The sequence below is a fragment of the Phyllobates terribilis genome, unplaced genomic scaffold, assembly GCF_046119375.1.
Source record: "Phyllobates terribilis strain yellow unplaced genomic scaffold, ASM4611937v1 Scaffold_5__5_contigs__length_657084704, whole genome shotgun sequence".
NCBI lineage: Eukaryota > Metazoa > Chordata > Amphibia > Anura > Dendrobatidae > Phyllobates > Phyllobates terribilis.
In genome coordinates, this window is record NW_027362765.1 from 54,249,191 (window position 1) to 54,259,797 (window position 10,607).

Sequence of the window (10,607 nt, forward strand, 5' to 3'; positions counted from 1 at the left end):
AAAGCTATCCAGCGGTTTCTAAGATTAGCAAATTACTACTGCCAGTTCATTCCACATTTCTCCTCTCGAACCACCCCAATTTCTGCCCTGGCTCAAAAGGGTGCTAACCCTAGTTTATGGACTCCTGAGGCTGAAAGTGCCTTTTCTTCCTTAAAACAGGCATACTCTTCAGCTCCAGTACTGCATAGACCTGACAGTAATAAGCAATTATTTTTGAGGTGAATGCTTCTTCCTCGGGGGCTGGTGCCGTTCTTACTCAGAAGTCTCCTACTGGATGTATGGTGACCTGCGGTTTCTTTTCCAAAGCCTTCTTGGCCCCAGAACGCAACTACTCAGGTGGTCTTTGTTCTTCGCCCGCTTTGATTTTGTTTTCCATTTCTGGCTGGCAGACAAAAACATCAAGGCGGATGTGCTTTCTAAGTCCTTCCTGTCTTCTAACCAGGAGGAGGAGCCTCAGCACATCATTGAGTCCTCCAATATGCTTACTGTCGCTCCATTAGACTTGTTTCGGGTCCCATCCAGAAAGACCTTTGTTGCTGAACCAGACAGGAAGCGGGTTCTTCAGTGGGGTCACTCAACTAAATTGGCCGGTCATGCTGGACAGAACAAAATGGCTCTTCTCATTTCTCTGCACTATTGGTGGCCAATTGGCCATCCATGCGCAAATATATTGCAGATTTCATCTCGGGCTGTCCATCCTGCGCTCAGAATAGGACTCCGAAAAAGCTTTCGTCCGATCGGTTACTTCATCTGCCCATACCGTCAGCTCCCTGGCAGTACACTAATCTTCTAGTCTTGGTCGGAAGTATCATCATTTGGGTAGCTGTGGATCACTTCTCAAAGATGGTCCACTTTACTACTTTGTCTGGTCTCCCTTCCGCTCCTGTGCTTTTGTCATACTGTGTTGCGGAGGGGGCAGTTTAGTTGGCATCATACTTTATGGCAGCAATGAAAGGGCAATCTAGGGGCTTCAGTAGGAGGAAAAAGACTTTTTAAGGACTGCAAAGTGGTGAAATATGCTCTTCTGTGATCCCGCCGAATATTATGTTTTTTTTGGGGGGTGCAGCAGGCCGAACTGGAACTTCTGCTTTGTGGCTCCATGATTTCTACATACGCCTCTGCTTCATACATATTATTGTTTTCCCATCCATCTTACTCTGTGCTAAAATGCATGTAGGGAAAAAAATAAGACGGACAGCAGTTGACTCAAAAGTCCCTTTATGTTTCTTTTCTGGGAACACAGTGATCACAGGTTCACTGAAACATGAAACAATGAGGATTCTGGCTTCAGCAAAAGGTTGGAAATCAGAGCTGAAAAGCATGGTGGCCTAACATGACATAACTAACTCCTTGCGCTGAGATCTGCTGTTGGATAGTGATTTGTTTTGTGATTAGTGCTTACACTTAATAATATTTTTTTTTTATTTCTATAGCGCCAACATATTCCGCAGCACTTTACATTTTAGAGGAGACTTGTGCAGACAATAAAAGACATTACAGAATAACAATAATCACATAAATCAACAGATACCAGGAGGAGAAAGGGCCCTGCTCTCAAGCTTACAATCTATGAGGAAATAGAGGAGACACAAAAGGTGGATGGTAACAATTGCTTGTATTGTACGGTCAAGCATCAATGTAATAAATAGGGTAATCACATAATGCTAAATGAACCAGTCACCTACCAGTATGTGAACAAGTACGGACTCAGAAGTCTATTAAGTACAAGGAAATGTGTGAACAGATGATGCGAGGGTCCTGATTTTGAAGGAAGTGTGTATGGGGAAAAAAAAGGGATAGTTAGATAGGTGAGGTGAGGTGATAGGCCAGTCTAAAGAAATGCGTTTTTAGGGCACGCTTAAAACTGTGGGTATTGGGGACTAAACGAAGAGTCCTGGGTAGTGCGTTCCAAAGAATTGACGCAGCACGTGAGAAGTTTTGGAGACAGGAGTGTGAGGTTCGGATTATTGAGGATGTTAATCTTAGGTCATTAGCAGAACGGAGGGAGGGCACGGGTAGGGTGGTAGACTGAGGAGGAGATGTAGGGCGATGCTTAAGCATGGAGTTCTTTGTAGGTAAGGGTGATGAGTTTATATTGAACTCTATAGCGGATGGGTAACCAGTGCAACGATTGGCACAGGGAAGAGGCATCGGTGTAGCGGTTGGCGAGGAATATGATCCTGGCTGCTGCATTCAGGACAGATTGTAGAGGGGAGAGTTCAGTAAGAGGGAGACTGTTTAGTAGAGAATTGCAGTAGTGCAGATGAGAATGAATCAGAGCGACAGTAAGAGATTTTGTAGAGTCAAAGGTAAGAAAAGGTCGAATTCTAGAAATGTTTTTGAGGTGGAGATGACATGAGCCGGCAAGTAATTGGATCTGGGGAGAGAAGGAAAGATCTGAATCAAGTATGACCCCGAGACAGCGGGCTTGTTGCTGGGGAGTAATGGTGGAGCCACACACGGAGATGACACTTCTTACATAGCTGTTGGACAAATGCTTGTTTGACCAACAGCTACCTCCCTCAACTTCACAATACACTTAATTTTGATTTTGAATCAAGTCTCTACCAGACATCTCTGGTGGCTTATCTTCCATGAGAACAAAATAATAGGAAATTCAATATACCATATATACTCGAGTATAAGTCGACACGAATATAAGCCGAGGCACCTAATTTTGCAACAAAAAAACTGGAAAACTTATTGGCTCGAGTATAAGCCGAGGGTGGGAAATGCAGCAGCTACTGGTAAATTTCCTCATCCTGGTAAGCATTGCCCACTCTTCACCAATCCTGGTATGCAGGGCCCCATCATGTTCATTCCTGGTATGCATGGCTCCATCATCCCGAATCTTGATATGCATGGCCCCATCATCCCCAATCCTGGTATGCATGGCCCCATCATCCCCAATCCTGGTATGCATAGTCCCCCATCACTGCACACATGAAAAAAATAATCACTCCTCCTCACCTTCCTTACCTCTGCTCCAGTCCTGTGTCCTGTTCTGCGCGCAGCTCACCTCACCTCAGCATCTGAGAAGCGCATGACGTCACTGCCATGCGCCCTCGGACGCCGAGGTGAGCTATGAGGTATTCACTCCTCTCCACATATATATATATACAGTACAGACCAAAAGTTTGGACACACCTTCTCATTTAAAGATTTTTCTTTGATTTTTATGACTATGAACATTGTACATTCACACTGAAGGCATCAAAACTATGAATTAACACATGTGGAATTATATACTTAACAAAAAAGTATGAAACAACTGAAAATATGTCTTATATTCTAGGTTCTTCAAAGTAGCCACCTTTTGCTTTGATGACTGCTTTGCACACTCTTGGCATTCTCTTGATGAGCTTCAAGAGGTAGTCACCGGAAATGGTTTTCACTTCACAGGTGTGCCCTGTCAGGTTTAATAAGTGGGATTTCTTGCCTTATAAATGGGGTTGGGACCATCAGTTGTGTTGTGCAGAAGTCTGGTGGATACACAGCTGATAGTCCTACTGAATAGACTGTTAGAATTTGTATTATGGCAAGAAAAAAGCAGCTAAATAAAGAAAAACGAGTGGCCATCATTACTTTAAGAAATGAAGGTCAGTCAGTCCGAAAAATTGGGCAAACTTTGAAAGTGTCCCCAAGTGCAGTTGCAAAACCCATCAAGCGCTACAAAGAAACTGGCTCACATGAGGACCGCCCCAGGAAAGGAAGACCAAGAGTCACCTCTGCTTCTGAGGATAAGTTTATCCGAGTCACCAGCCTCAGAAATCGCAGGTTAACAGCAGCTCAGATTAGAGACCAGGTCAATGCTAGACAAAGTTCTAGCAGCAGACACATCTCTTCAACAACTGTTAAGAGGAGACTTTGTGCAGCAGGCCTTCATGGTAAAATAGCTGCTAGGAAACCACTGCTAAGGACAGGCAACAAGCGGTAGAGACTTGTTTGGGCTAAAGAACACAAGGAATGAACATTAGACCAGTGGATATCTGTGCTTTGGTCTGTGAGTCCAAATTTCAGATCTTTGGTTCCAACCACCGTGTCTTTGTGCGACGCAGAAAAGGTGAACGGATGGACTCTACATGCCTGGTTCCCACCGTGAAGCATGGAGGAGGAGGTGTGATGGTGTGGGGGTGCTTTGCTGGTGACACTGTTGGGGATTTATTCAAAATTGAAGGCATACTGAACCAGCATGGCTACCACAGCATCTTGCAGCGGCATGCTATTCCATCCGGTTTGCATTTAGTTTATTTTTCAACAGGACAATGACCCCAAACACACCTCCAGGCTGTGTAACGGCTATTTGACCAAGAAGGAGAGTGATGGGGTGCTACGCCAGATGACCTGGCCTCCACAGTCACCAGACCTGAACCCAATCGAGATGTTTTGGGGTGAGCTAGACCGCAGAGTGAAGGCAAAAGGGCCAACAAGTGCTAAGCATCTCTGGGAATTCCTTCAAGATTGTTGGAAGACCATTTCCGCTGACTACCTCTTGAAGCTCATCAAGAGAATGCCAAGAGTGTGCAAAGCAGTCATCAAAGCAAAAGGTGGCTACTTTGAAGAACCTAGAATATGAGACATATTTTCAGTTGTTTCATACTTTTTTGTTAAGTATATAATTCCACATGTGTTAATTCATAGTTTTGATGCCTTCAGTGTGAATGTACAATTTTCATAGTCATGAAAATACAGAAAAATCTTTAAATGAGAAGGTGTGTCCAAACTTTTGGTCTGTACTGTATATATATATATATATATATATGTTTTCCCACCTACAAATAATTTTTATCATAGGTAAACTTCAACTGTGAGAGGCAGAATCTAAATAAAAATCCAGAAAAATCACATTGTATTATTTTTACATATTTCATGCAATAAAATGCAAATTAATTAAGTATTTGATACAACAGAGAAACAGAACTTAATATTTGGTACAGAAATCTTTGATTGCAATTACAGAGATCAGACGTTCCCTGTAGTTCTTGACCAAGTTTGCACACACTGCAGCAGGAATTTTGACCCACTCTTCATACAGATCTTCTCCAGATCTTTCAGGTTTCGGGGCGGTCACTGGGCAACATTGAGTTTCAGGTCCCTCCATAGATTTTCCATTGGGTTTAGGTCAGGAGACTAACTAGACCACTCCAGGGCCTTGAAATGCTTCTTACGGAGCCACTCCTTAGTTGCCCTGGCTTTGTGTTTCTGGTCATTGTCATGCTGGAAGACCCAGCCACGACCGATCTTCAATGATCTTACTGAGGGAAGGAGGTTGTTGGCCAAAATCTCGAGATACATGACCCCATTCATCCTCCCTTCAAAACGGTGCAGTTGTTCTATAACCTTTGCAGAAAAGCACACTCAAAGTATGATGTTTCCCCCACCATGCTTCACAGACGGGATGTTGTTCTTGGGGTTGTACTCCTCCTTCTTCTTCCTCCAAACACGGCGAGTGGAGTTGATAACAAAAAGTTCAATTTTGGTCTCATCTGACCACATGACCTCCTTCCATACCTCCTCTGGATCATCCAGATGGTCATTGGCGAACTTCAAACGGGTCTGGACATGTGCTGGTGTGAGCAGGGGGACCTTGCATGCCCTGCAGCATTTTAATCCATTATGGCGTAGTGTATTACTAACGGTAATGTTTGAGACTGTTGTCCCAGCTCTCATCAGGTTATTGACCAGGTCCTTCCGTATATTTCTGGACTAATTCCTTACCTTTCTCATAATCATCCTTACCCCACAAGGCGAGATCTTGCATGGAGCCCCTGACCGAGGAAGATTGGACAGTCATCTTGTGTTTCTTCCATGTTATAATAATTGTGCCTACACTTGTTATTTTCTCACCAAGCTGCTTACCTATTGTCCTGAAGCCCATCCCAGCCTTGTGCAGGTCTTCAATTTTGTCCCTGGTGTCCTTAGACAGCTCTTTGATCTTGGCCATGGTGGAGAGGTTGGAGTGTGATTGATTGAGTGTGTGCACAGGTGTCTTTTATACAGGTAATGAGTTCAAACAGGTGCAATTAATATAGGTAATTAGTGCAGAGTAGAAGGGCTTCTTAAAGAAAAACTAACAGGTCAGTGAGAGCCAGAATTCTTGCTGGTTGGTAGGTGATCAAATACTTATTTCATGCAATAAAACGCAATTTAATTATTTAAAAATCATACAATGTGGTTTTCTGTTTTTTATTTTTAGATTCTGTTTCTCACAGGTGAAGTGTACCTACGATAAAAATTACAGATCTCTCCATTCTTTGTAGGTGGGAGAACTTGCAAAAGAGGCAGTGTATCAAATACTTATTTTCCCATCTGAATATATGGGGGCTTTCATTAAAGATTTCCCCTGACCCACTTCTATTTATCACAGGACGCTGAATCTTCATATGTGTAATGATATAAGTCTCTATAGGTTACCTGCCAATTTGCAACTCAGAACTGATAACGGTCTTGATTTTACAGGTGCTGAAGTGGTGTGAGGTTTGATAATGGACCCAGTGGAATACAGAGCAGTCATCAAGTTCCTTTACTTGAAAGGCCGCACACCAAAGGAGACGTTCAATGAGATAAAAGAGGTTTATGGTGTTGATTCCCCATCATATGATGTACTCAAGAACTGGCATCGTCAATTGAAATGTGGTCGGACTTCGATGCAAACAACTCCAAATCCAGGGAGACCCCTCTCTGCTATTGATGAACACACCATCCAGCAAGTGGAGGTCACCATTTTGGAATATCGCAGCGTAACCATTCGCCACCTAGCCCAAAATGTCAAGATTAGTGTGTGGTCCATGGAAAAAATCATCCAACACCATCTTCACATGCATCAGGTATCCGCTCACTGGGTTCCCCGGCCGCTCACACCTTTCCAGAAGCAGGAAAGAGTCGAATGCTTTCAGGCTCTATTGACGATGTGACATGGAAACCAGGAGGACTTTTTCAACAGACTAATCACACAGGATTAAAGCTGGGTCCATCACTATGAGACTAAAGTCCAGTTGATGCAATAGAAGCATCATGACTCACCGCCTTCAATGAAGACACGTGCCCAACATTCAACAGTCAAGGTCTTGCTCACAGTATTTTGGGACCAGCACGGAGTAGTATTGATGGATTTCCTAGCAAAGGGTATCATGATCACTGGGGCATACTATGCTTCACTGCTGCGGAAATTGCCGGAGGCCATCAAAACCAAGAGATGTGGCATGCTCTCCAAAGATGTCCACCTTCTGCAAGACAATGCACCAGTTCACAACTCACATGTTGCCCAAATGGAAGCATACTCCTGTGGCTTTGAAATTCTACCGTATCCCCCTTATTCACCTGACCTCACACCATTGGACTTCCACCTCTTTCCAAAAATGAAGTTATTTTTGAAGGACAAGCATTTTCCAGATGATGAGACTCTGATTTCCAAAGTCACAAAGTGGCTTTTGAAGCAACCTGTCGACTTCTACATGCGAAGTGTTTACAGTTGCTTAAAGAGATGTAAGAAGTGTGTGTCCCTAGGTGGCACCTATGTAGAGAAGGACTAATAACTGCCAAGTTTCAATGCTCTCAGTCCACAGGAAGTGGGTCAGGGGAAATCTTTAATGAACACCCTTTGTATATACTTCTTATATATACTCAAGTATAAGCCGAGGCTGAAAAGAAGGCTTATACTCGCGTATATACGGTATTCTATTTATACAGGCTAGAAGGGTAGTTCATTCTGCCCAAATTGCAGAGTTTGGGGGATTTTCCTCCAATGTAGCTGAGACTTTAGGTTAGGTATGAATAGGAAATTTGCTACATGTTTTGCAATTTATATTGAAAATTTTAATTTAGAAATGTTATTTAACTAATTATAATTTTTTGGTGCTATAATTTAAAAAATGTAATACCAGATTTTTTTTCTTGGCAGAAAACTATGCTAGAAGCTCAGAAGGACATCTGATATCTTCAGATTTTATAACAGATGATCGTGATATGATAGAAGATGTGCATGAAATGAATTTATTCCTTCCAACTATACCTTCAACCTTTCAAAGCAAAGATTCCTCATCTGATCATTTTCAACAAGTCCTATCTACTAATTCATTGCATACTGTTAAACAAGATAATCATCACCAAAGCAGTGTTGAACATCAAAAAATTTACAAAGAAGAAAGACCATTTTCATGTTCAGAATGTGGCAGACGTTTTACAATTAAATCAAGTCTTGTGAAACATGAGAGAACTCACACTGGGAAGAGGCCATTTCCATGTTCAGAATGCAGTAAATGTTTTAACCAGCATGCAGATCTTGTTAGGCATCAGAAAAGTCACACAGAGGGGAAGCCATTTTCATGTTCGGAATGTGGGAAATGCTTTACATATAAATCGAGTCTCAGTAAACATACGAGAAATCACATAGAGGAGAACCCCTTTTCATGTTCAGAATGTGGGATATGTTTTGGCCAGAAATCACAGTTTATTAGGCATCAGAGAATTCACACAGGGGAGAAGCCATTTTCATGTTCAGAATGTGGGAGATGTTTTGTCCAAAAATCACATCTTACTACGCATCAGAGAACTCACTCAGGGGAGAAGCCATTTCCATGTTCAGAATGTGGCAGATGTTTTTCAAATAAAACAAATCTTGCGAAACATAAGAGAATTCACACTGGGGAGAGGCCATTTCCATGTTCAGAATGTAGTAGGTGTTTTAACCAGCAGTCAGATCTTGTTAGGCATCAGAGAAGTCACACAGGGGAGAAGCCATTTTCATGTTCAGAATGTGGAAAATGTTTTACAAATAAAGCAAATCTTGGTAAACATGAGAGAAGTCACACAGGGGAGAAGCCATTTTTATGTTCAGAATGTGGGAAATGTTTTCACCAGAAAGCAGTTCTTGTGAGGCATCAGAGAATTCACACAGGGGAAAAGCCATTTTCTTGTTCAGAATGTCAGAAATGCTTTGTCCACATATCAGGTCTTGTCATGCATCAGAAAATTCACTCAGGGGAGAAGCCGTTTTCATGTAGAGAATGTGGCAAATGTTTTACAATTAAATCAAATCTTTTGAGACATGAGAGAAATCACACTGGAGAGGGACCTTTTCCATGTTCAGAATGTGGGAAATCTTTCAAATGGAAATCATATCTTGTCATTCATCAAAAAACTCACACAAATGAGAAGCAATTTTCATGTTCAGATTGTGGGAAATGTTTTAAACTGAAATCTTCCCTTGTTTCTCATCAGAAAATTCACATAAGGTCTAAGTCATTTTAATCTTCTGAACATAGGAAACATTTTAGTGTAAATTTTCTTTTCTTGTACATCAAAGAACTCACCGATTGAAGAAGTAATTTTCTTGTTCACATTGCATTTTAAAAAAAACATTGTTCAGAAATCAAATCTTATTGGGAATCAAAAACCTCATACAGGGGAGAAACCATTTTCATGCTCCAAGTAAATATTCAAAGAAATCAGATCTTCTTTAAAACCAAACAGGGAAAAAGGTTATTTTAATGTACTATGTGCAGTAAATGGTTTAACCAAATATATTTTTAACTAATTTCCTTTAAAAATGCTACAAGAAAAAATACAACATTGCATTAAAGTTATAGGTCATCAAAAGGTGTACTAACTAGCGACGACACCTATTGCGGCAGAGCTTGGTTTATGTGACATCTATCCAGTGGCTTTAAAAACTGTCCATCTATAACTTAAAATTCTGCTTCTTGTGAAAAATGGCCACTAATCTTTGGCCATACCATGGTCAAAATTTGGCTGGCATTAGTGGCACAAAGACTTAACCTCTTTGCAAGGAAGCAGACTCAAAATCACAACAGCAGCTCCGGTGTTCCTAGTGAAGCCTCGGAAATTTAGGAAGATGATTAACGAAAACCACAGTGCAGCAACTCTGTATACAGCGTCTCATATCCATCACTGCCTGCCAGACTGCACCATCATCCACAATGTATCTGTACTCTGCACACCCATATACATTAACTCTTGATCGCAATGCAAGTCATATTGTTAAGTGGGGAAATGTGATTTGAATATTTGTGAAATGTTTTCTTTAGGCAGTTGTTTTTATATGTTTTATTAGAATGGCACCAGATAAAAGTTCCAGAATCATCTGCTTTATCCACTGTATCCTCGTTTCCTTATTTTTTTTAATCCAGGCTGGCTAATCCAAAGAGGAGCCGCAGATTCTGGCAAGTAAAAGGCAGTTTTCAAGGCTCCCATCCAAAGACCACAAAATACTGACCTGGCCCTTGAACCTTATTAGCTCATCTCAACTCTTAGTCACAATGGCCACAAATTGTTGAGCAGTACATTCATGGCCAAACGTTTTTAGACTGACATAAATTTTGGTTTTCACAATATTTCTGCTTCAGTGTTTTTATCGTTACTTAAGTACATTTATAACAATTTCAGGGTTTTTACCTTTTATTAACAAATACATTACGTTTATGTAATGACTCAATATTTACAGTGTTGACCCTTATTTTTCAGACTTTTGCAATTTTTTTCACAGATTCTGGGTCAAATCCTGAATGATGGTAATTTATTCTTGTGTAATCACTGCTTGAAGTTGATCACAATTTGAGTGTTTTTCTTTGTCCACCCGCTTTTTGAGG

General features: G+C 41.3%; 1 protein-coding gene across 2 annotated transcripts in view; it reads left to right on the plus strand.

Moving 5' to 3' along the window:
• The window catches only part of LOC141271948 (uncharacterized), a 60,158-nt gene extending 49,806 nt beyond the window's left edge, over positions 1-10,352 (plus strand). For both annotated transcript variants that reach the window (XM_073682197.1, XM_073682196.1), the window contains exon 7: positions 7,901-10,352. In XM_073682197.1, coding sequence (XP_073538298.1) covers positions 7,901-9,249 — 1,349 coding nt within the window. In that variant the 3' untranslated portion in view covers positions 9,250-10,352. The remainder of the gene's footprint in view (positions 1-7,900) is intronic.
• Positions 10,353-10,607: the final 255 nt, after the last annotated feature.